Source organism: Oryzias latipes, chromosome 21, assembly GCF_002234675.1.
Source record: "Oryzias latipes chromosome 21, ASM223467v1".
In the NCBI taxonomy this organism is placed as follows: Eukaryota; Metazoa; Chordata; class Actinopteri; order Beloniformes; family Adrianichthyidae; genus Oryzias; species Oryzias latipes.
This window is the reverse complement of record NC_019879.2, coordinates 10,163,435-10,190,344: the sequence shown is the minus strand read 5'-3', so window position 1 is coordinate 10,190,344 and position 26,910 is coordinate 10,163,435. Positions and strand designations below refer to the sequence as shown.

At 38.7% G+C, this 26,910-nt stretch overlaps 2 protein-coding genes across 2 annotated transcripts; one reads left to right on the top strand and one right to left on the bottom strand.

Annotated features, from left to right (window-relative positions):
- Positions 1–3,663: 3,663 nt before the first annotated feature.
- Positions 3,664–14,547, bottom strand: tmem182 (transmembrane protein 182). The gene is made up of 5 exons (XM_004081483.4): positions 14,176–14,547; positions 10,757–10,859; positions 6,410–6,508; positions 6,192–6,329; positions 3,664–4,628 (listed from the first exon to the last, which is right to left on the bottom strand). The coding sequence occupies exons 1-5, from the start codon at positions 14,314–14,316 to the stop codon at positions 4,402–4,404; spliced, it is 708 nt and encodes a 235-aa protein (XP_004081531.1). The 5' UTR covers positions 14,317–14,547; the 3' UTR covers positions 3,664–4,401.
- A 1,293-nt stretch (positions 14,548–15,840) lies between these two features.
- Positions 15,841–25,099, top strand: mfsd9 (major facilitator superfamily domain containing 9). Its single transcript, XM_011489373.3, has 6 exons — positions 15,841–16,174; positions 18,335–18,422; positions 18,547–18,590; positions 20,788–20,917; positions 23,227–23,436; positions 23,513–25,099. The coding sequence occupies exons 1-6, from the start codon at positions 16,088–16,090 to the stop codon at positions 24,367–24,369; spliced, it is 1,416 nt and encodes a 471-aa protein (XP_011487675.1). The 5' UTR covers positions 15,841–16,087; the 3' UTR covers positions 24,370–25,099.
- The last annotated feature ends 1,811 nt before the right edge of the window (positions 25,100–26,910 follow it).

Here is a 26,910-nt window from a genome sequence, read left to right as displayed (position 1 = left end):
AATGGTTAACAAATGCATCAATCATTTACAGTGGAGCAAGAAATATTTGTCTATTGGCTTGAGTATTGGAGACTCAGTAGTCCACTCCAGAGCCTTCAAACGCTTTACTGCTGACTGGATTGACCACATGAGATTCTCCCAATCCTCCTCTGGATTATCCAGATGGTCTCTGTAGAACCTTAGATGGACCTGGACATGTGCCGGTTAAAACAGGGGGACCTTAGGAGCACTGCATGGTTTGAATCCATGACAATGTCGTGTGTTTCTATGGTAACCTTTGTCAGTGTGGTCCCAGCTTTCTTTAGGTCATTGTCAGTTCCCCTAAATAGTTCTGGGCTGATTTCCTTACTGTTTTTCTCAGGATCATTTGTATCCCACAAGATGAGATCGTTCATTGAGCACCAGGTGGAGGGAGATTCAACGGTTGATCTCTTCTCATCTCTCCAAGCTTGCTTATTGTAAATTGGTTCATCCCAGACTTGTTCAGGTCTACAATCGTGTCCCTGGTGTCTTTCGTCAGCTCTTTGGTCTTGATCATGGTGGAGAGGTTGCAGTCTGACTGTTTAAGGGTGTGGACAGGTCTCTTTTATACAAATAACCAGTTCAAACAGGTGACATTAAAACAGAATGGTGTTCCTCTTATCTGACTGTTTTATCTGCTTGATATGACTTTCTCATAAACTCGTATAAACTTAAGCTTCTGCTTTTCAATGTATATGTACGTATAAGGAGACTGTGCACATTTGATGTTGGTAGTTCTTTCTATCTGTGCTTGTTTCCAAACTATCTACCCTTAATTGTATTTTTATTCATCTTAGCCCAGACTGCTGTTTCGTCTTGTCCTTTTTTCGTTCTTCTAATTATGTTGTTTTTATAAATAATTTAAAATCTAAATAAAATATACTCTAAAAACAAAAAAACAGTTAACGAGTAGAAGATGGAAGAAATTCTTAAATAAGAAATGATCTGTGAGGGGCAACATTTTGGCTTGTTTCTGTTACGATGATGAACATTACAGACCTCTATCGTCTTTTTAGTGGAAAAATTTGCAGAATCATTGCTTCAGTTTCCGAGTTTGGTTTCACAGACATGATCCGACTTATTGTCAGTCATTAATTGGCGACATTGGATTGGCTGCAGCTGAGTGCCACTAATTTAGCATAATGTTTGGTTCTTTTGTTTCATTTGCGGCTCAAATACCTTCATACATGGTGCCTAAAACATTACGTTGAAGCCCCTTCTTCATGTGCGCCTTCTTGACCGTTGTATTTTTTTTTACCCTGGAAGCGTTACCCTGTCATCCTCGACCTCCCCTCATCCCTTATTCTCCTCACCTCCTGCTGCACTCCATCTCTCTGCTGAGCACAGGTATTTGTTTAGGAATCTCTCGGTGGAAATTATACTCCATCTCCGGCGCTCCCTATCAACACACAATTATCATGGGCAATCATGCAGAACAGTGTTGAATTCAGCTGGGACTCCCACTCTGATGACATTACTGACTTCAAGGCCCAGCTCCTGCAGAAGTGGTCTGCTCCACCCCTACATTATATCTTTCCCCATTTCTTCTTTTGACTCTATTTCTCCTCAGCCTCATATACTGGACAAACGGCTTTTGTGAGTTTTTACGAGTTTTCTCCAATTAGATATCTTCCTCTGAAGAATATTGTTTTTTTTAATGTAGCCTATCTGTTGACCCAAACATGATGTGGCCCAATCGGGACGCAGTAATTTGAAATTTCAGAAATGTCAGAGTGTGAATTACTATCATTAGTCTTTTGTGAAGGCTAAGGCCGTCAAAAAGAATATTCTAAGCTTTACATTGTGTCACTGCTTCCTGCATTCTGAAGAAAGCCACAAATAGATTTCCTTATGTATGATAAGTACATTATAAGTCATGAAAGGCCCAGAGTTGATGCAGACACATGAGAATCAACACAGAAGTCCATTCAGATGCTGATCAAATGCTCCATTCATGAGTGAAATTACCATCCGTCTGTCAGCCAAGGTGTGAATTCTTTCATCTGCAGATAGTACTTCTGAAGTTGTGATTAAATGCATAATGCCATGTACACTCCACATAGACTCCAGATAAGTTAAATGGGATTTCTATTTTTCCGGGTTTGAGAATGAAAGTAACTGAAGCAGCAGTGCCATCTAGTGGCGTCACTGGATTACTAATTCATGTTGGCGATCAGACCTTAAGCAACAGTCCTTTAAAAGACCTCATAGGTTTTAAGTGTCACATGTCAGACGATCAAGCATCTCTTTGGTTTTGAGCCAGATCCAAGCTTGGACGAGGAAAACATTGTACATGGATCTGGCCGTCTACAAATTGATGCATCAGAATGGAGCAGACAGAGCAGGGAGCTTGTGCCCTCCAATTGTATTTTCTACGTCACAAATATGCTCTTTTTAAAACAATGTTTTCTTTTCAACCTCTCTTGATTTAAAAAGATTCGAATTAAGAAAAACACAGAAATGCACATTTAAGCTTAATCTCTTTTATATATGTCCTTCACCAACAGAAAAGTGCCACGAGAACATGAAAACCACCATTTTCATTGGAGTGTGTCTTTAAGGATATTTTAATAATAAATCCTATAAAACCTATAATAAATCTTATAAAATTCAAAGTCACCAAAATACCAAGACAATTGGATGTCAACAGCATACAAATGCTAGAAGACATTTTTAGAAGCACTTAATTCCTTTCCATGAGGGTTTATGTGCAAAAAATAGGATTAGGCCTAGAACTGAGCCCTGATGGACCCCATGCAACAAAGGAGTAACTTTATATATTATATTAATAATGAACAGAATTTCTGTTGGAAATGTTTTTTATCCCAGGAAGAAAACTACGAAGAAAACTACGAAAGAACAGTCATTCTGTTAATGACGTAATCGTTTTTCATGATCGACCGTGTCAAAAGCTGAGGACAGATCCAGTAAAACTGGTACATTACACAAAAACACAACAGTACACAGAGAAAACTTCAGGCAATCATGACGTTCTGTGATCAGAAAAGACAAGGTGGAAGATCAATGAATACTGAAATAAGTAGAAAAGTTATGGGGAGCAGGTGAAAGGGAGTGAAAAAGTATCATTGATGAGAGAAAAGTAAGGCAATCAAACTGGACAGATTGCAGTAAAATTTGTTGTGAGGAAGACAGAGCGTTGAATTCAGCTGATTAGTTTACAATCCTATAGCCTCACTAACTAGCAGGAGCAGCAATGAGATTTGGGTTGTAAGGAAATCAGATGTGAGAACTGAGATGTTTTAATTTAATCAGGTTTAAATTAGTCAAAAAGTCTGTGTACGTAAGTGTCAAGGCTGCCAATCGATCTGTGACTGATGAGTGTGATGTCAGAGTACTGCTCTTTCTAAAGACTTTCACTTTCTAAGAATATCACTCACTGGGAACTAAGATGTATTTATTACAGGAATTACCTTTCCACAGTAAAGTGGCCTCTCATAAGAAAAGGCTTTTGAAGTTTCTCTGATGCACGGATGTATGCTAACAATTATGATTTTGTTCATCTTGTGGTAATTTGGTATAAAGAAACACTTGAGTTTATTGATAATGCAGTGTAAGTTGTCCGTAAATGCCATATTTTTAGATTGTGTCTTCACTTCATTTTTCATCAAGTTTTGCTCCAAATTGTTTCAATGATTTTTATTTATGCTCACATTGTAAGAGCCAAACAGCATTAAATGACAAAATTATATTTATTTGTCTTTATTTGTCACAGCAATTTCAAATAACACACCTGAGAACACACTCTAAACAGCAAAAGAGTGTCACATCATCAACATAAAACTGTTGCTTCATTTACAAATGTGACAGCAGTGCCGAGACAATCATTTAAGAACCAGAACCGTCATAGTTTACGCTGTAATATGGGGAGCACTGCATGACCAAAGGAGCAACAAAAATAATAAAGAAAAAGATGAAAATCTGAAGTACGTCAAACTCATTTTTCAAACCTTGATATCTGATATTATTCAAAACATTAAACCCAGAAGTCTCAGAAATAAGAAACATTTTACTGTGAAGTATAAAAAAGTATTTCCACTCTTCTAACCCTTGTTGAACTTTCATTTGCAGCATTTCTCCTCACAATTTTAATTTTCCAAAACGCACAGAGCATAAAAGGTTAAAATAAGAATGCATGCATGTCCTTTACTTTTTGATTGATAGCTTTTTGAAGCTCTGCTAAAGAGCCTCAGGTTGGCACATTACAGATGTAATTTTTGAATAGTTCTCTCTGGTCACCTCTCTGAACAGGTGACCAGAGTTTTCAAAACATTGAAGTCTTAACATACATGTCGGCAGGGGGTGGGCTTGTTGCAGGAACACTGTGATAGTACAAAAATCCGGCTATAAAACTGAAACTCCTCAGTGGTGGTGGACCCGAACAGTTCGTCCAATAAGGAGGAAGAGAAGGCCGGCCACGAGGCAGAAGAAGATGCCAACGGGTGCAAACATGAAGGACAACCCGTAGCTGACGGACAGTTGAAAGCCTGGACACAGAGAGGAACGCTGGCGGCTGATATACACATCCAGGACATCCAAAACCTGAAGCCACAGCACGTACATCACCACCACGCACAGCAGGAACAGGCCTGGCAGGGAAAAAACAGTTGAGACAGAAGACTATCAAATTCAGTTCAATTCATTCATTCATTCATTCATTCATTTTCTATTCCGTTTATTCCCTTTCGGGGTCACGGGGCTGCCGGAGCCTATCCCGGCCACTTGTGGGCGAAGGCAGGGGATGCCCTGGACAGGTCGCCAGTCTGTCGCAGGCTAGAATGTCCACAATCACACATCCATTCACTCTCACACTCACACCTATGGAAAATTTGGAGTTGCCAATTAACCTATGAAGCATGTTTCTGGACAGTGGGAGGAAGCCAGAGAGAACATGCAAACTCCTTGAATTAAATTTATTTCAATTTAATTCAAATCAAACTTTTTGGGGGATGAATTTGTTTTTTACGCCAAATTCAATGCTCAACAGTTTTTCAGATCTGTTCTAAAAGTTCCAAATGAGTAAAATTTGAAAGTTTCTTAAAGTAAACTATGAACCAAACTGAGAAAAGATATGAAACCTGCTAGTAAAAAACTTCCATTGTTCAAAAGCAGCCAAGTCCTATAAAGCCCACTACATTAAACAATCGACAGAATTTGTTTCGTATTTGAAAAGATTTTTAAACTCTGTGATGAAATCCACAAAAAAGTAATATCATTTTTAACGACATATAGACAGTATTAACTACGATACGCTGGAGGATCTGGTAAATTTTTTATCACCACAATGATGGTTTAAGACGGAGAAGCTTTGACACAACTTTTCAGAAAAAACCCCCACCTTATTTATCCACTGCCTCTAATTTGATCCACATTTTTAACATGGTTTAACTTTATTATAAAGACGTTATCAAACAATTGCATTCTTTCAATACAGCAATTAGTATATTTAAAAAAAAATAACAAAAGATGAGTTATTTTCACCATTAGGTTTAGAAAATTAGCAAAACCTTAGCAAAAAAGAGATTTTAGAGAGGCAGCCCTTTTGACATGAGCCGGAAAAGTCTTACTACTGCCCCTACTGGAATGATAATGAACTACAGGGCAGGAAATATGAATCAGTTCTATTCAATGCTTTTTAAGGGAAATTAGGGTGATAAAAAATAATAAAAGTGGGGTCTCACAAATGTGTGTATCAAATATGATACCAGTGGTTAAAAAGGATTAGGAATACAGGGACATATATTAATATCAAACGCAGTGCAGCAATTAGCGGTAGACCTCTGATCGTAAGATCGCAGGTTCGATTCCGCCATGTGTACTTGGGCAAGAAAGTTATGTCACCCAGATTGCTCCTGGTGGTTATAGGTTGGCACCAGTGTTCAGCAGCGGAGCCGCCATGAGAATGTGAGTGTGAAGCACTTTGGGCCTTTGAGGGGTGAGAGGCAGGAAAGCTCCATACAAGTTTACGCCATTTACTGTTTACATAATAGTTACAATGAATAAAAGATGAAATGACTACAAAGCATAATGAAAGAGTAAAATTCATTGAAATTGACGAGTGATTTTAACTGGAAAACTTAAACATGTTGTCTTCATTATCTTGTGCTTAGATTTGTGTTTAAACAGGTGTTTCATAAGTACAGTGAACTCACCAGACACCAAGAAGAAACCCCCCCCAGCTTTGTATAGGCGATGACTTGCGAACGGTGCAGCGCAGATGATGAAGAACCCACCCAGAATGACTGCAGCCACACCAATGAGCATAAAGATGCTCCAGAAACCTCTGTAGACTGAAAAAAAAGATGTCAACTGCATTGGAGTCATTGAATTTTTAACAGCCTGAAATTACAGAAGAAAACCAAACACTTACTTATTGCATGATCATACTCGGTGGCATTGTGGGTCTGATAAGACACCGGAAATGGGAATAGGTATGCAGGCTGACATTCTTTCAAATGAGGCTGGTTTGCTGCAAAAAGAAAATTATCTTGCATTAACATAAACTGGTCTTGTGCAATTTTTTTTTTAGCTAAAAAGATACCTCTTTCCATGTTTTAACAAACAGAATCCATTGCCCAGGAAGTTTCTAATTCCCTTTCTTTAATCCTGAGTAAATAAATGCAAATGGCACTTTCCCTCCTGTGATTTTCTCATTTCTTCCAACATGTGAAATTCCTCAGAGCCTCACAAGGTCCTTTCGTTTCTGCAGGCCATTTCTGACAATGGAACACCATTCAAGGTCCGCATCAGAAGATAGATGACAAACAACCAGCTGACAGATGACCAAAATAACATCACATGCTGCTAGCTTCTTTGAAAAAGTCACATGAGAGGTTGGAACCACTGTACGGCCATGAAGTGCAACCAGACATAATTGCAGCAAGTCCATAAAGCTCTCTACCATGTGACCCTACAGAGGGTTACTCTTTAAACGGAGAAAACATTTTAAAATGAACCTTTCTGGGGCTAGTTTTACCCACTTAAACATTACATGATCAGTTTAGCAGCTTGAAAACACAAACAAATGATCAAACTGGAGTCACTCACTTTTTAGGCTATATGAGATTCAAAGATGCTCAGATTTAAATGTGTTTCTGTAAGGATTCAGTGGTTTGGTTTTCTTTGTCATGTTTTTGGTTTCCTCGTCAGTCACACCTTCAGGTTCATGATCCACAGCTGTCTTCAGTTCAGTTAATTGCCCTCAGCCTATTTAAGTGTCTTGGTTTCTGTTCATCCTTGTCAGGTCATCTGCTCTGTTTTGTCACAGTTTTGTTTCCCCTCATAGTTTTGTCATGTTTAGTTTGCTAATTAAATGTTTTAGTTCCAGTCATCAAGCTTGGTCTCCTGCATTTGGGTCCTCCACCACCAGTTTGTGACATTTTCCCAAAATATGTCTGCTTCGTAGGAATAAAGAGTTTTACATTTATTCAGAAAACAAATGCTATGATGTTTCCATGAGTCTCAGATGAAAGCCAAAGGGCACAGTTCCTCAGATTTCTCTTGTCAGAAGAAGGGCTAAGCTTCTGGGTTTTCACATGAAACCATATCACACTGCAAAAACAGGCCCCCTGTAAAATAAGACAAAAATTCTTAAATTTCTTTGAATATGCAAAAAAATCTGCTAATGAGGGGAAAAAAAATATTTTTACCAAGAATTCCATTTTACGAAAAAAATTACAGAGACATCTGTCAAACTAAAATTACTTTCCTATTGAAAAACTTTGTTAAAATTATTTTTCTTGCAAGACAGAAAATGACTTTTTACCTTTTAAAGATTCTGTTTTTGCAGTACACCTGACTGTCACAGGTACATTTTATTTTAAAAACTCAACCAGCTCACATGGAAGAATTATCAGTCAGTATTTGAAGCACAGCCTGTGGGGGTAAGTGGGGATAAGATAAAACTACCTGTGCATTAGCGCCTCATAAACAGGGTTAGCCTTACTTTAATAGGTATTTGTGCAATAGGTGTTTACCACTGCCCTGCTTATGGTTAGAGTCCGGTTTAAAGTAATGTATTTTTTAGGAATGTTTTTAAATTGTGAAAAAGTTTCCCTGCCACTGTATCAATGGTAGTGTAATCAAAATATTAGCAAACGGATATCGGAGGGATGCAAACGGACTAAATCCAAACTGGCAAAGAAAAATGACACAGTGATTGTTATTTGCCAAACTATATTTTTACTAAAACATAGTTAGGCTTTATGCTATTATAATTGGGATTTTTTGTTTTTTGTTTTAAACTGAATTTTGGAGGAAATAAAGTTTTTTTTCAAGGAAAATTGTCTTATTTTCTGTCTTGCAAGAATCAAAAAAGCTTTTCAATAGATAAATAATATTAGTTTGAGAAAACATGTCTTAGTGATTAGAATTTTTTTCTCAAAGTAGGAATTCTTGTTAAGATCTTATTTTTTACCCCACTGGCAGATTTTCTATTTATTTATTTATTTGCTTATTTATTTATTTATTTAATGGTGCAAGAATTTTTGGCTTATTTGTAAAGGGGCCTGTTTTTGCATTATGTGTCTGAAAAGAGTTGTAGCACTTGTTTTATATTTTCTCCATACCAGTTTCATTTTGATTCATTGAATTAATATTTCTAAGTAAAAAGCAGAATAATTCTTTTTTGTTAGAGGATTAGTGTTTTGTATATTTTTGAATTTTGTTTGTCACAGTCACAGCAGGTTGCAGTTGTCAATTATCCACACTTGTCCAGTTCAGTTAATTAGTTCTCAGTTGAGAAAAGTTTATGGTGTCCTGTCAGTCAGGGTGTATCCCGCCTTTTGCCCAACAGTAGCTACGGCAGGCTCTGGCGACCCCGTGACTCCAAAAGGGACATAGCTGGCTGGGAAAATGGATAAATGGAGTCATAGAATCAGTCTGTGCCTGTTTCCCCGATTTTTACTTTGAGCAGAGAATAGATGAGCAGTCACTTGGTCAGAGACCATGACTGTGTCCGAATTCCCTCTCAACTTTCTAACCCCTAAATGTCTTTATAATGCAAAACTATACAGTACCCTGGATTTTCCTGCAGTTCGGACACCATGATCACTACTTTTTTATTCATAAACAGCAAATTTGCCGTCACCCATTTGTTGAAGTAAAAACCCAATAAATATGAACATTTTATGAAGAATATTTATGAATCTACTGTGTTCTGAAGATGAAAGCTTAATGATTTATAAAAAGATGAATTTACGTAGTTATTTTTTAAATGAAAAATCATTCAAACCCAATGTATCGTGGTCTATATTCATCACTCTAGTGAGCAATGATTCACTGTAGTTTTTTGCAGAGACATCTAGGAAATTTCCAGGGCACTGAATTTTGGAATAGTAGATTCAGAAACCCAGAAAAAATGGCAAAGTCCTTATACTAAGTAATGTGGGAATGCGAACACTGCCTCTGTTTCTGGTTTCTGCTTTGTAACATTTAAGTTCAGGTGTCATAATTGTTTTTTATGAAATCTAATAACTGCCATCAATTCTGTATTTTACTTTTAGTTTCTTCACAATCTGACATGTTTTAAGACCTCTTGAGTACAATTGTTGTAAAATTGTAAAAACAAAAAAGAAATTTCTAAATTTTTCGCAATGGAAAAGAATACGTCTGTGCTTTTTAAACCGTGTCCCTGTTGCTCCTAAAGTTTTGAAATCATCAACTACAAAAACGTAAAAACCGGTAAATCCAAGGTACAGAGGGATTTTGTTCAAAACAATTTATTTCTTCATCTAATTATGCCCGGTATTTTATTTCTGATGTCTTAATTGCATTATCACACAGAAGACTTTATTTTTATGAACATTTTGAAATCTGGAACCCATCCATTCCTGGTTTCTACATTTATTTGACAATATTACTGTTTCATCTTGAGCTTTATTGATCTCTGAATGTTTTTGTTAAGTTTTTAGCATTTCTTTGCAAAATGTCTATTAAATAGGAAGATTTTCTAAAAAGTCCTTTAAAACTGTTTGCTGGACAGATAATCAAATATAGCAGTTCAATCTATAAGATAGAGATCTGTTCTTGGTTAACACACGTTTTCTGTTTATGTCTCAAGCAGCACTATAAATTATGAATATTCGCTCATTATTTTACCCTTTAAAAATGATTCTTAATTAAACGCTATTATAGAATGTTTGCTGTTGCTCAACTCCATTTTGTTTCTGCCATCCAGAACAAGAGTTATATTACATGCTATGAATACCAAAATATTGGTCCCTGTAAGTGTGATTCTTTTATTGTTTTCTGTGAAAGTTTGGCCTGAAACTGATCTGAATCTTTGATTTGCAGTGAATTTTGCTTTGATTGAATATGAATGTGATTCTGGGGATTATTTTGCTCTGTTTTGCTGAGCAGCTGTTTTGAATTAAACAGATTAACTTTATTACTCCGTTCCTGCCATCCACACCTGATACTGATCGCTCTGTCGTCACCATGTATTGGGATTTTCACTTGTTTTTGTCCTTCCCCTTAATTTCATTGTATTTATTATAGCCACTGATCCAGATGTAATTCTTCCTCCAAGTTTGAGTTTCATCTCATTTGAAATCTTCTTCTGATGTTCTATTCCTTTAATTAGTCTGGTTGATAGATTTCTAACTTCTCGTTTTTCTGTTACTAAATGGTCATCTCATCTATATTGGTAACATTTATGCAGAAAAAAATGAACCCCTGTGAGAAATTGTGGCTATTCAACGCAGTGCTTGTAACTTACTGAACCACAGCTTCGTTATCAGGTGGTTTTCGTCGACGCTGCCTCTGAAAGAGCATCTCCAGAAGAAACCTTCATGGTACAGAGTAATGTTTTTGCCATGATCCTGCAGAGAAAAGCACTGAGATATCACTTAAGAAGCATCCTGAACCATTCGGACAATAGAAAGTCTGAACCAGTGGAGCGGTTTAATATAAACTACCGGTATATGTTGAGTGGGGACCATTAAAATGTGATATAGCAGCATTCAGCCTCATGCCTTTTCTAAGGTGTGACAGATAAATACAAAAGAAAAAGGTATTTTCTAACTATCAGAATAAATGTGAGTCCACTAAGTAACTTTATTAGCAGCAACTGCGTAACATTAGACACCTAGTTGCTGAGTACTATTTATTATTATGGTGTGTGGGAACAATTGTTGCAATAAATCCATATTTAGATAAAGACTCCTGGTTTTTGTCTGTTAACTTCAGCTTTCTTTTGTTTTGAAGTCAAAGGCTCTTCTTCTGCTTCCTCACTGGCTCTTTTCTTCTAAAATAAACTTTCCAAATACGTGTTTTTTTGTTAACTTTTTTAGTTTTGAAAGTTTCAATTCAGCGTCTTAGCAGCTGCTTTAAGAAAGTAGCGGATTGATTTTCAACAAGTGACTGAGCGACTTGATATGTGTCAAGAATGAGTGGGATGTGGTGGAGAGAATCAAGTAGTTTTTCAAAATAAAACTTCCCTCAGAATCAGATTATAAACAAAAACAGAAAAAATGTAAGGCATATTTTTTGCTCTGCAGCCTGATACCGGCTGTTCCCGTAGCCAGGGGGTTGGGGACCGCTGGCCTAAGAGATTAGTTCCAAGATGTTGTGAAGCAGGTTCAAAGTTTGCTCCCAGTTTGCTGTTGTGCAGCTGCTCTTTCAGGTCAAAGGTTGAGCTGAGCGAGCAACTTTCACCTCGGACTGGTTAAGTGATAAAAACTCTGAACTATCTTTGCCCAACCCCCCAAAACATAAAGAAAGTCATTGTTTCAAGTCATTTTAACTACAAAAGTCATTTTGTAGTCGGACATTCATTATTTTTGCATGTTAAAAGATCAAGACTTTTTTTTAACTTGCACCAATTTAACATCATAAAAACTTCAGAATAGAGCTGGGAATCACTGGGTACCTGTCCAGTTGGCTCATCCGTGCTCCAGTTCCTGACCGTTTACCTCGCCTTTGCTCCTGCTCCTACACCTGGCTGTGGATCCTGCCTCTGGCTCATCTCTGGCTCGTCTCTGCTCTGTACCTGACCGAGTACCTCGTCTCTGCTCCTGCTCCTACACCTGGCTGTGGATCCTGCCTCTGGCTCATCTCTGGCTCGTCTCTGCTCTGTACCTGACCGAGTACCTCGTCTCTGCTCCTGCTCCTACACCTGGCTGTGGATCCTGCCTCTGGCTCATCTCTGGCTCGTCTCTGCTCTGTACCTGACCGAGTACCTCGTCTCTGCTCCTGCTCCTACACCTGGCTGTGGATCCTGCCTCTGGCTCGACTCGCGCCTTTGACTGTCCCCACAACCACAGCTGGATGAAGCTCGTCTGCTGGACTTTTATATATGTAGTTGTAGATTTAGATAAGTTAATTCTTCTCTAAGATTTCTGGTAAATCGCCTGTCCGTCGTGGGGGAGGATCCCTCCTTCATGTGGGCACCCCTGAGGTTTCTTCGTTTTTTCTGGAATCCGGTTTTTTTGGGAGTTTTTCCTTACCGCGAAGGGGGGTCTAAGGGCAGGGATGCCAGTATAGCTTAGTCAGTTTGTTAGTTCATTTTAGTATTTTTCTATTGAACTCTTTGTATTCGTGATCCTTTTGATTTCATGTTTTACTTCGAAGCCCATCGAGACGACTGTTGTTGTGATTTTGGGCTATACAAATAAAATTGAATTGAATTGAATTGAATTGAATTGAATTGAATTGAATTGAATTGAATTGAATTGAATTGAATTGAATTGAATTGAATTGAATACCTTACGATACGATTTGCAATACATTGCTCAAGATAACAATACCATCACGATATGGCGATAATGTGATAATAGATATATGTCGTCTCTAACAACTCACGTTATATCAAACTTTAAGAAAGAAGAACTTGAAAAACTGTTTATTTTTTGGTTTTTAAACACAAAGATAGACGGTGGTAGTTTTGCCTGGAAAAAGGTATCCATGCCGGGCTGTGTCGGCTTCAGGCCAGCAACAGCCACAGCTTTGTCAAACAACTCAGGGTGATGCAGCTTCAATGCTACCGGCGCGTCTTTTAACTTGCTGCTCTCGCTATTTTCCATGTTTTTCCCTTTGATTTTTGTTTGACTGTTTACTTTTCTTCGTCCGTCCGCGACAGCCAATCTCGCAACGAGCGCCCCCTTTTGACCATCCGAAGAATTGTCTTACCAAAGGATGATTAATATAACGTTTTACAGGGTCTCAAAACATAAATAAAAGGTCGATACTTGATGAAGACGCATTGAGACTCAACCACGGGACTGAATATCGCGATACATCACCATATCGATATTTTGGCACACCCTTACTTCAGAAAATGAATGATGATGTATAGATTTATAATGAAGTCTTTCCACTTTTGTTTATCATTTAGTCTTGGTGCCCGCATTTGTCTTTACCTTAAACTTCTTTCCCACCACCCTCTGCCACGTCCTTTTAAGCCGCCACTTCCGGAAATGCGGGATTTGGGCTTTCGTGTTCAAAACTCTCACATTCGCATGTGGCATAAACCGTTTACATAGCTGGAATGTTATGACATGAAGTCTTTCATATGTTGGAATGCGGCTGTGAAGGTAAAAGCTTGGAGCAAGATTTGCGAGATTTCACCACTTCAACATTTCGCACCAATCCTCTTCCAATAGGTGGCAGACATGCATCACCAAACAGTAGAAAAAAACAGAAGAAGCCCTTTTCTGCTTGTCCAGTGTGAACACCATGGGCTTAACACGGGTCCAAGAAGCCACATTTGCGCATTTTTGGATGGGCGTCACATAGCTTTAGTTCTAGATAGAGTATTTAAAATGGCATCATACTTTTGTATTTCTATCTTAGAGGCATGTGGCATATGCTTGGCCTTACTCACTGCATAGCTGCTTCCACACTTAAACAGTCAGTGTCCTGTTACGGGCAGAGATTCTACAGGGATGCCTCAACACCCTGATGTTCATACTGACAGAGTAATTTGAACAGCTGATCAGCGTCTAAAAATAGTATTTTTTTCCTAGTTTTATGCACTTTTTACAGGAATATGTGAGGCTCCAACTCCAAAGAAGTATACACAAGTCAGCGAAAGTAAAAAGCAAAACCCAAGACAGATTGAGCAGAGGCTGACACATTTTTTGGCTACAAATGGGAACACTGTCTTAGACTTGTTGATGTTTCAAATCCAGCACCCACCTCCTCATAAGATTTCTCAGGGCTTGAATGGCAGCCCTCTGAAGCCAGCAGCCAGTAATCGGTTCCAAAGGAAAACAGGATGAAGACGGCAGCCAAAGCTCCAAAGAGCCCAGCAAAAAACAATGCCACACTAAGCTTCATGGTCCAAAAGTGATCAGCCACTTGGGCACTGGGTTCCCACTCTCAGTCTCAGTTCTCCCTCCTGTTACAGCAAGCACGTGTGACAGGCTGGGACACAGGCAGTCACTCCCTCGATGTTGTACTATATCCACCGAGAGAGGGCTTGCTACTCCTTCCAGCTGGTTTTTGTTGGGTTACTGGATCTGCGACTCTGTTACGAGAAGACAAAATTATCTGCATGACTCTGAACCCCCCACGCAGTCTGCCACCCCCCACCCTAACTAACCCTGAGCTATTTTTGATGTCGAAATGAGAGCAGCTGCTCCAGTCCACCATGGAGAAACATGCATTGAGTTGAAGAGCATGAAGGGAGGAGACTTAGAAATAACCAGTGGCAACTGGACACCCAGCGTCTGAAAAGAATGTCAGGGTAGAGGGAGGCTGAAAAGACCGAGGGCTGAGATCTACCATAATACCCTGCTGTAACCCTTGTGCTATCCTAGGCACTTTACCATTGGGAGTTGGGTCATCTAGACCCACTAGACAGTGCTCTGAACCTTTTTTCTTCAATGATTTGTGATCTTCACTGGTTTCCATGAATTACATGAAATTACATGAAATCTCAAAGGTATTTCCATTTTTAGACACAAATATTTTTGTCAATCAAAAAAATAGGATTGATCTGAGATAAGGGGATCAAAAATAATTATTAATTAATTTTAAATACCAATGGTTATAATATTCATTATTAAATGAAGATTTTGTCTGGTCTTTGTGTGTGTCTGCATGTTGCACAGTAATTATGAGGAGGAGTTTATTTCAAAGGTCATTCCAACATGCTATCAGAGAATGTAATTATATCATTTGAAATTAGAATAGAACAGAATAGAATAGAATAGAATAGAATAGAATAGAATAGAATAGAATGTCATTTTTCCCCATTAATAATATTACTTTTCAAAGTGGATTCACAATTTTTTTTAATTGGTTGATGGAATAACATCATTGTGCGAGCCACATGAAAGAATTGCATAAGTATTTTATTTATTTATTTATTTTAACATAATTTTTGTAGAATTTTTGGCTTTTTGGTGTCGTGAAATTTCCACCTAGTGTTCTGTCAATGTTTGAATAGACCACCAGGTGGTGCTGGAGGGTCTATTTTAACCACTCGGTCTGTAAAGGAATCACAAAAGCTTGGTCATTTAGATTTATTTTAGGATAAAATATCCCAAAGAATATTAGAATATATAGGCAGTAAAAGAGGAAAATTGATTATACTAATAGAAAAAAAAATCAAAATGAAAGTTCAATGAAGTTAGTTTGACGTTGGTATCAGTTTTTATTTTGTTTTGTGTTTAAAAAAATCTAAGATAAAGGAAAAAAAACACCACTGAAAATATAAAATTATTCTAAAGAAAAACTTATTGTTTAATATATTCTTTTTTGTTATCAAAACAGAAAATTGTTTTACCTATCCCGTGACATCAATGGAAGATACCATTTTGAATAAACCTTGGGGGTGAAACAACACACAACATAATATTTCCTCCCCGGACAAATCCGCCATGGATTGAACAGCCAAAATTATCACCTTATGTTACTTGACTTGTTTTTCTCACGTGACTTATTGTCACTACTTATACAGTTAGCAAGTGAAAACACCCATGAGTTTTATGTGAACCCCCACGTTCTTGACCATCTCAACGTAACCAAGCCGCGTATTGTGTTTGGTTTGTGTGACAGATGAGCGTCATCGACTTGTCTGTGGACGAGCTGTCACCTCAAGAGGATGAACAACCAGCGATGTAGCTCTTTATTCCTGAAAATACGAGGACAGAGGAGGATTATACAATGTATTTATGTGGTGGGATTCATGGTAAGCGTGGAAACAGATGCGAGACTTTTATCTGTTTGTGTGAAAAAGCCTTTTCCGGTTAGCTAGTAGCAGCTTCTTCATTCATTTGCTTGGTAGGATTTGAATCTTGTATAATTCAAAATAAATTGCAGACGTGTTAATTTTGATGAAACAAACAGTAAATTACCTAATTAAAGAGTTATCTTGAGACTTTCATTCAGCCTTAACACAAAAAAAGGTTAAATTTAAAGAAAATGATTTTTTTAAAGTCAGTCGTGTAAGTCTTTCAAATTAAAGTTATTCTTTCAGACTGATTGAAATTTTTAAAAGTTTTTTTTAAACACGATCATTAAAAAAAATCATCTTCCAAATGAAGAAGTGTCTGTTTGATAAAAGTGTTTAATTTGTACTTCAGTACTGGATGGAAAAAAGTTCGGCCTATTAACCTATACATTTATTTTGAAAAGTAAAAACTTATCAGCAAAGCAGAAGAAGGAAAAGCTATATCTAGAATATTTTCCTAAAAATAAACATTAAAAACGTGATTGCTTTAAATTCTGTTCACAGTAGCTGTTGTGCAACCCCACTGTCAGTCAAAATGCTTCAAAGACCACTTTTTTTATTGAGTTTAAGGACAACTCTGTATTCCAATAGGAGAAAAGCAAATACGCAAGCTTTTTCTTATCAGTAAAGAAGTTTAAAACTTGATTTAATCTAGTCTGTGCTTCCCTTTTTCAAATGCTGGTCTGCTGTCACGCTTTCTAGAAATAACTGAATAGTTTCTGTTATTTAATTAGATGTAAACTTCAAGTTGCAGAGATATCTGGAGCAGAAAGAAACCAGAACCTGCTATGACTAGATTGCTGCCTGGAGGCTGAGGACCGTCTGTGATGGACTGTGTTGGAACACTGTATGAGCTGCTGTGTGCCTTCAATTAAGTCTTTGACAAAAAAAAAAAAAAAAAGCGGCTCTGATCTCAGCAAAACAGATGCAGAAGATAATAAAAGATGGGTTCGTGCCTCTCTTTGCTTGACCAGACTTCCATCTTTGTTGCCATGGTAACGATCTCAGTCAAGCCTTACCTGCTACCTGACAGGCTCTTCTGTCACATGTATCCTCCGTCAAATCATTATTACTACACAGAACGCCAATTTTGTTCCACAACTGCCGCCTGAGTTGGTTCCACAGGTGACTTTTAGATCCTAGCGTGTGAGATTTTCACTATAGAAGCTTGATTCATCCTCAGCATAACAGTCTCAATGAACAATAATGCCACCAGCGGCTCTCGTCATTGCTGCACACTTTAGTTGAATAAATGCATCTCTCAGGGAATTTTTTACATTTTTTTTTTACATTCTTGTATCTGCAACTGAATTACAATCGAGCCATGTATCTCGGAATTATCAAAGTTTACTTACTGTATATTATTTTAATCTAAAAATAATGAGTTAAAGTCCCACAAAATCAAAAAGCCTGTGTCTAGAGAATAGTTTCTACAGAGGGGGCAGTAGTTTATTAGACATTTGTGTCTGAGTTGTGACTGGCACTGTTGGCGCAGAGTTAGCCTGCCCCCACTTCCCGTCATCCATCTGTTTAACCAGCCCCTCACACCCCGAACCTAACATTACCAGTGTGAAAAACGATATTGGAGCCATCCAGCTGTGCATTTTTGAGTCAGAGTCCAGCTCAGACGAGGAAGACAAAGAAGGACGTAGATCCAGTCGTCTACAAGTGGATGCATCAGAATGGAGCGGAGTGGGGAGCTTGCAGTATTTTCTACATCATAAATACGTTTTTTTTCAAACTTTATTTTTTGTATGCTCTTGATTCACAACAGTTTGAATAAAGAAATACTCAGAAATAAACTTTATGCTTAATTTTCTTAATATGTATCCTCCATCATCAAAAAAATGCCACAAGAACATGTCAGAAACACAGAAAACACAGTTGTCATTAAAGTGGGTTATTAAACCACTCGTACACTTGTAGTTCTAAAGTCAATTTAACGTAAAAAAGAATTTTGATAAACGAATATTTATTTTTCAGATGATTTAAAGATATATTAGTTAAAGTGTAAAACCTGAATTTCGATGAAAATGTTTTCGCTTTGCGGTGGAGTTCTGAAGTTCTTTTCGATCATTCCTGTTAGTAAACCTAATGGGACTTTTGCTTTGTTATCAGGACTTGTTTGGGGTGAGCATGATTATCCCTCTGCTGAGTCATCATGTGAAGGCCCTCGGAGCAAGCCCCACTGTGGCTGGCATTGTGGGTAAGTCCCACTCCATTTTTTTAGAATCTGCAGGTAATGTATAATTTGGTCAGCATCACAAAGTGAACTGCTGGGGGGTGCGTTGTGTTAAAACCAAATCAGAAGCATTATAATGTTATTGCAGGGTCCACGTATGGAGTCTTGCAGTTCTTTTCAAGCACGCTTGTTGTAAGTACTCGTTTTGCTCTTTTCTACTCTAAAACCCAATTTTTTTTCCTGCTCAACAGGACACTTTGTTTCCAAAGTGGTTTCACTGGGTTAGTTGGTATTTCATGAAAACAATAAACACTGGCTGCCCCACAATGCATTGAGTGTGCACACGTTCATACACATAATCTGCTCCCCGTCAGTGACAAAGTCTGCCAAACTGACTTAAAAATAATGTCTCCTCCTCAGTAAGAGATGCCTAACCATATGGAGGTTTTCATTCATGTGTAAGAAAATCTTTCTGTGGCCTCAAACACAGCTTTGAGAGTCTGTGAAACATCTGAAGCTGCAGTCTCATCCTTCCTTTTTCCCGCCCGGCACTCCCTGAAATTGGCTTAATTCTCAGGGGTCATGGGACAAATTAAACACATAAGGACTCATCTGTTGGGTCCTCTAAGCAGACCAGCTGAATCCTGACAAACGCTGGGATTTGTGAACAGCTGGTAACCATGGCAGTCCCAACAGTGTACAATCGGAACACAGCAAACTCAATTGGTCTTAATTGCATTATTTCATCGCATGCTTGTGTGTCTGAAAAGAGCAGGCGAGAATCTAATAAATCCTGAGCTGCTGCGTGGAGAAATGATGCCGCTTTTGGGTATTTGTGCTTCTTTTTATTCTGAGTCGTGATCTGTCAGAATAACTTTAAAAAAAAAACATACACGCCCTCACTTAATCATGAACGATCCACCCCGATAAAAACAGAGTTTTGGGGGTTTCTTGGAGGACATACAGTGGGGTAAACAAAGTACTTAGTCAGCCACCAACTGTGCAATTTTTCCCACTTAAAAAGATGAGAGAGGCCTGCAATTTCCATCATAGTTATACCTCAACTATGAGAGACAAAATGAGAAAAAACAACAAAAACAAAGTCTCATTGTCTGATTTTTGAATTATGGTGGAAAATAAGTATTTTGGTCATTGGCAAAAGTTCAGCTCAATACTTTGTTAAATACTCTTTGTTGGCGATGACAGCAGTCAAAGATTATCTGTGAGTCTTCACAAGGTTTTCACAAACTGTTGCTGGTAATTTGGCCCATTCTCCCACAACCTCAAACAGTCACACACCAAACTCCACTAGGGCCAAGACCAAATAGCTGCGTCTAAGGACACCAGAAACTAAATTGTGGACCTGCACCAGGCTGGGAAGACTGAATCTGCAATAGGTAAGCAGCTTGGTGTGAAGAAATCAACTGTGGGAGCAATTATTAGTAAAAGGAAGACATACAAGATCTCTGGGGCTCCCCACAAGATCTCACCCCGTGGGATCCAAATGATCACAAGAACGGTGAGCAAAAATCCCCACGGGGGACTCAATGAATGACCTGCAGAGAGCTGGGACCAAAGTAACAAAAGCTACCATCAGTAAAACACTATGCTGCCAGAGACTCAAATCCTGCAGAGCCAGATGTGTCCCCCTGCTAAAGTCAGTGCATGTGCAGGCCTGTCTAAAGTTTGCTAGAGAGCATTTGGATGATTCAGAAGAGGATTAGGAGAATGTCCTATGGTCAGATGAAACCAAAACAGAACTTTTTGGTTTCATAAGAAGGATTTCAAGGTTCCGGAGTGGCCTAGTCAGTCTCTAAATCTCAGCCCCATAGAAACTCTTGAGAGGGAGTTGAAGGTCTGTGTTGCCCAGCAACAGCTGAAAAACATCACTGCTCTAGAGGAGATCTGCATGGAGGAATGGGCCAAAATACCAGTAACAGATTGTGAAAACCTTGTAAAGACTTACAGAAAACGTTTGACTGCTGTGATTGCCAACATAGTATTGAGCTGAACTTTTGCCATTGACCAAAAAGTTATTTTCCACCATAATTTACAAATAAATTCTTTAAAAATCAGACAATGTAATTTTCTGGATTTTCAAAATTACAAGCCTCTTCAAATCTTTTTAAGTGGGAGAACTTGCACAATTGGTGGCTGAACAAAAACGTTTTTGCCCCACTGAATTTAAAGAAAATTCAACTCAAAGTTGCATTTTTGAGTATTTTTTTATTCAAATTGTTTCAACTAACAGACTAAAAAATGTAGTTTGAAAAAGAAAACATTACGTAAAGAATGTCATGTGTGGGCCACAGTAGGTTCCTTGCTTCGCTCCATTCTGATGCATCCATCAGTAAATGATCATTCCTTTTCAAATCTTTCCTTGATGCAGGGCAGCTGGAGCGATGTGGTGGGGCGCCGGTACTCCCTCTTGACCTGTCTGCTGCTTAGCGCTCTGGGCTATGGCCTTCTGGGGATGTCTACAAGCATTGCTCTATTTGTCCTCGCACGGATACCCGTGGGTGAGTCTGTTTAGAAAATCAAATGCTTTCCCAAGTCGCTGTGCCTGTTCAAGAGTTCCAGCAGAATTTTGTCTCAGGTAAACATGTTTTCTTTAGAGAAGTGACGTGTTTTAAAAGTTAGGACCCTAAATTAGCACAAAGTTTGTAAATGTAAGTTATTTACTCCTCATTTTTAAATAGTTATCTGTATTTGCCTTTGAGGTATTTCCATTCATACCATAAAGTTGCTTTATTGATTTAAACGATCTGAACCCAACACGGTATTTCCTCAGGATACGAAATACAGAACGCTGTTTAAAACAAAAACAAAAAAAACATACAAATGACATTTTCTCACGTTGCTGTAATATTTTCCTGGTTCTTGCACTTTTAACATTACTTCAACTGCTTAGACTTGCAGGTAATCAGAAATATGAACAAATTAATCTTCTTTGATGAATTTTCTTACTTTATATAAATGATTTAATTACTTCAACAGCTGTCTTTGCTAACAGTGAGATTTTTATGTAGCTTTTCTGATTTTTACAGTATGAAAGTTCTGTTCAGATTTGATCAGAGGAATGAAACACGACTCCCTCCTGCTAGCAACTGTTTTTGACAGTATGGAGGAGTTTTGGATAGCAGGGTGAACCCTGTTTTTGCCGACAAGACATGCTCTTTGCGTCAACAAACGAAATGGAATTACTTTTAGTTTCTTTGAAGAGAATATAAAGTAAAGTAAGATTATCAAACACGTTCATCTAGAACTTTTGATTATTTTTTCCCCCCCATCATTTTCTGAACATTATTACGGTTCATTAAAAGAAAATATCAGGTTCTGTCCTCAGAGCTTAGAACAAGATCAGTTTCCTCCACATAAAGTACACTGGAGCTCTTCCCATTCCAACAAAATCATTTCAGTTTTAGAGATTAGGCTGAAGCCAAAATCACACCCAGCTTTGCTCCATTGACTCTGTTTGTATCTGACCAACACCTTTTATTGTCGTGTTTATCTAAACAAAAGAACTTGTGTATTCTTCTTTTTTGCAACTCACACCTAATGTGTGTTTTTTCCTTTGGCTAAATACGGATCAGCTTCAGTGACCTACGGCTGTATAACCCTGCAGAGATATATTTTCCCTCATATATTGTCCTATTTTATGTTATTCAAGCTGGAATAACAAATACTTTATGTCAGATGTACAAATCGCATCCTAAGTTTTATTTACCTTTCAATAAAATAAAAGTATTTTTTAATAATGAGTTATAAAATATCCACCAAAGCAATATCCAGTATTCTAAAGAGCTCTTATTTTCCTGTATTTAAAGTACATTTAAATCCTGGGATTTGCGTGTTTGGCTTTAATTCAGCCATAAAGCAGTACTTTTATTTAATAACACTCTCAGGTGCTATTGGATAGAATCTTTTTGATGCATGCTGTAAAAAATCGAAACTAGTTTTTTAAATGTTTATTGTTATTTATTTCACTAAGACAGGGGCCATCCAACCTTTTTGAAAAGCCAACCATTTAAATCCCAATAATAACATTAAATGCAAAAGAACTATTAAAAGTTTTTATTATTATTTTTATTTTTTTGCTGTGGTATACTTGTCATTTCTTCACACAGAACAGAACTAAATTGAAATACATTTTTACCAAAATTACTTTGAATTCCTGATTTGAAGACCAGAAATAAAATGAAGAAGTCTGAATGGAAAAAAAAAACTTTTGTCAACATTAAATCTGGGTTCATATGAAATGTTACGTATTATTAACTATTAAATACTCATTTAAACTTTTAAATGTAATTCATGTGAACAGGAAAAGAACACTAATAGTTATCTTATTCAGAATACAAAAGACTGTGGTTTTGATCACAGAAACAAATAAATCTGTTTCCTTCCTTTGGGCCTTCAGGCTCTGAAGGAGCTACAGGTTTTTGTCACAGGTTTACAACAGCTTATAACGTAATTTAGCTAATCACAACCAAGTCATCGTAGTTCTTAAAAGGTGTTGGGGGCCACATGATATTTATTTTATGATAAGAGAAAGTAGAAATTTGTATGCGAGCTGCATTTGGCCCATGGGGCCACACTTTGGACTTGCCTGCACGAAGACAATGCAACGCTTTTATGTACAGGAATGCAAACCTATCAAAACAGTGGGTGCTGCAGCTGCCTGCTTCCTGTTAGATCCAGTTTTTCAGGATGACAAACAGGATTGTTTGTCCTAACTGAACGTTCGCAGTTATCCCCTTACACTTCATCCTTGTTTTCGTCAGAGGAGGCTCTGCAGAAAAACTTCTGCTTAACGTGGATTCTCTTTCAGGGCTGTTCAAGCACTCGCTCTCCATCTGCAGAGCTTTGCTGTCTGACCTGGTGTCGGAGTCAGAGCGCCCTCTGGTGATGGGACACTTTAATGCAGCCTCCAGCGTTGGCTTCATCCTGGGACCTGTGGTGGGGGGGTATCTTACCGAGCACGAAGGAGGGTTTTACACGTCCTCTTTTGCCTGTGCAGCTATCTTTCTCATCAACGCTGGTGGGGAACACAAAAATGACTTTTTTATTTTTGTTCTTTGTCATTTTTGATGGAATGGTAAACATTTCTTTTTCAGGTTTGGTATGGATGCTTCCGTGGAGCGAGGCTTTAGTTGACCGGAATGGAACTAACCACAGCAATAATAGTTCTGAAAGTTGTCATGACAACCACTGCAGGAAGTCTGTCCCCAATGGCACTCATGTAAAAAATAAACAGCCAGTGTTGTCAGCGGACTATAAGGTATGTTCCAAAGCATCGGGGTGGGACTTCCACTGGTGGAGGGGGCTGTCCCTGCTGCAGCCTGCCTGGAGACAAGTGTCCTCTGTGGGCTCCAAGATCCACATGGTGGCGTCCTCTGACATGTGGGATGTCTTCCTTGTCCGTCTCCTGATGGCCATAGCCATCATGCTGTACTACAGTAACTTCTCTCTGGCCTTGGAGGAGCGCTTCGCACTTAAACCAAAGGTGACCGGGTATCTGATAAGCTACAGCAGCACTTTAGGGGCCCTGGCTGGGTTTCTGGTGGGGCCAGTCACACAACTGTATAAGAATAACATGCCTGCACTACTGCTTCACTCCACCGTGCTCACCTGTTCCCTCATCTTCCTGTATGCTGCTGCACCCAGCGTGTGGCAGGTGCTGCTCACCTCCACTTTCTTCGCCATTTCCACCACCATCGGGCGCACTTGCATCACCGACCTGGAGCTGCAGAGGGGGGGTGTCCAGGCCAGCGGGACTCTGATTGGAGCGGGACAGTCTGTCACCGCCGTGGGGCGAGTCCTGGCCCCTCTGCTCTCTGGTCTGGCCCAGGAGTTTAGCCCTTGTGGCCCCCCAAGCTTGGGAGTGGTGCTGGCTCTGGCGGCGGTAGGTTTACTGCTAAACAGAATTCCCAGATGGGACAGGAGAAGGGTGGCGGGAACAACCAAGCTCTGACGTGCACAGCCCGAACTGATATGAAGGAAGTGCTCTTATTTGCAGCAGGCAGCTGTGGAGATCTTCAGACTCACGGAAGAAGCAGGTGTTTCTTAAACATGGCTACCTCCACCGAGTGAATCTGTTGATGAAAAGGCTTCATCACTACAGGCCCTGCAGACCCTCTTCCGTCAGAGCAGCAGGATCTGAAATCAACTGCAACTGCTGTGAGGACAGGCCTGTGGAGCTACTCTATATGCAAAAGGTGAACCAGATACTACCAGCTTTGTCTTTGCACATCAGTTTAGCAAGAGAGACAATGTAAACTTTGTTTGAAAATGTTTTTTTTTGTAACCACTACATATTGCAAATTCCATTAAATCACAGATGTCAGCTGTGCACTTAAACTGGAGAGCGGCTGATTTAATAAAAAACAATAAGATGCAGATGTACTGCCAGAAATTCCAGAAGAAAGAATGAAACATGGAAAAAATGTAGATGGCCTTATTACTGCTGTACTGTTTTGTCCTAATCTTTTTTATACCACTTTTTTTCACTGCTTTGTGCATGATAAATAATTTCTGGGGTTATTTCCATTTGTATAGATGCAGCAGGAATAATTTATGTGGGTGATTTTATTTTTCTAGGTGTGGATTTAAGCACTTTCAACTACTTTTACAGCACTTGACTATGAAGAAATGTCGGTAACTTCCAAACATTCATTTAAAAGTTTATACAATGAAGCAAAAAAGAAATGTCAGTCACTGATTCTTCAAGTTGTCACACTTAAAAAGATGAAACGTCTGTGATGTTCATCATAGATGCATTTCAGCTGTGAGAGGCAGAATGTAATAAAAAAAATAATCCAGGAAATTTTAAATGATTTCTAAAGAATTTATTTGTATATTGGTGCTGAAAATAAGTAATTGGTCAATGACAAAAGTTCACTTCAATACTTTGTAATGTAACCCTGGTTGCCAACCACAGAGCTCAGATGTTTCCTGCAGCAGCTTTCCTCATACTGTAGCTTCTGTTTTGGTCCATTCTTCCATGCAAATCTTATCAAGAGCTGTGAGTTTTTTTAGGCTGTTGCTGGGCAACACAGACTTTAATATCTTCAACAGATTCCCTTTTGGATTGAATTCCAGAGACTTGGTTAGACCACTCAAGAACCTTGACATGCTTTTTATGTAGCCAGTCCTTTGTTGCCTGGGAGATGTGTTTGGGATGATTGTCGTGCTGGAGGATCCAGACATGTTTCATCCTTTCCAGATCAGTCATCCTGTCAGCCCAAAGCATGATGCTTCCACCCCCGTGCTTCACAGTGGGTATGGTGTTCAACATGACATTCTCCCCTTTTGATCAACCTTGAACTTTATCCAGACCTGGACATATGCTGACTTAAGCAAGGGAATCTTTGGAGCATCCATTACAACGTTATTTGTTACTAATAGTGGTCAAGTGGGAGAGTATCCACCCTGAGAATGGTAGGTCGTGGATTCAAATCCACATTTGAGTCATAGCATAGACTCTAAAAATGGGTCCCAAATTCTTCCTGCTTGGGTTGGATTGGAGAAACTACAGAACTACCGAATGATTCCTAAACTTATCATCACTCCCTCCACAGGTCAAATGTCCAACATCCAGGTGTGTGACAACTAATCAGACTTTAACTTTAATGTTTCCCAAGTTCTCTAGCTCATTGACCAGTTCCCCCATGTAGTTCTGGACTTTTTCCTCACTATTCTCAAGATCATTTGTATTCCATCAGCTGAGATTTTGGGATAGAGCAACAGGTAACGGTATTGTCAGTGATCTTCCATATTCTAATAATTGTTCCAACACTTGATCTCTTCTCATCAAGCTGCTTGTTTTTTGTAGATTGGTTCAGTCTTGTTCAGGTCTACTATCTTGTCCCTGGTGTCCTTTGACAGCTCTTTGGTCTTGGTTGCCAGGTTGCTGATTGTTTAACCCTTGTGCTATACAAGGCTCGTTGGGAGTGGGGTCATCGGGACCCCATTTTTCTTCAATGATTTGTGATCTTCACTGCTGTCCATGGATTACATGAAATCCTCTTCACCTTTATCCGCCTTTGTCATGGTAGGGAGAACACGTTAATGTAAGGGTGGGGTCGTCTGGACCCCATAAGATAGCACAAGGGCTATGGGTAACCAGTTAAAACGGATGACATTAAAACAGGTAACAAGTGGAGGATAGAAGAGGAGGAACAGCATTCTCGTTTATTTGTTGGAGATATTTTCTTTTACATTATTTAAAAAAAATCATGCTACGTGATTTTATTAGATTCTTTTTTACATTCTGTCTCTCACAATAGAAGTGTCTCTATGATGAACATTACAGACCAAACTCATCTTTTTTAAGTGGGACAACTATCAGAAATTGAGTAAAAATTTTATTTTTACTTTATTGTATGTTAGACACAAATTTATCCATGTCTGTATTTGCTTCATCCAGGTGAAGCCATCTATTTTTAGCCTGTTCTGTTGGGACTTGCATTATAATAGTCAATCTTTATTGTGTAAGCTCTATTTTTTTATGCCA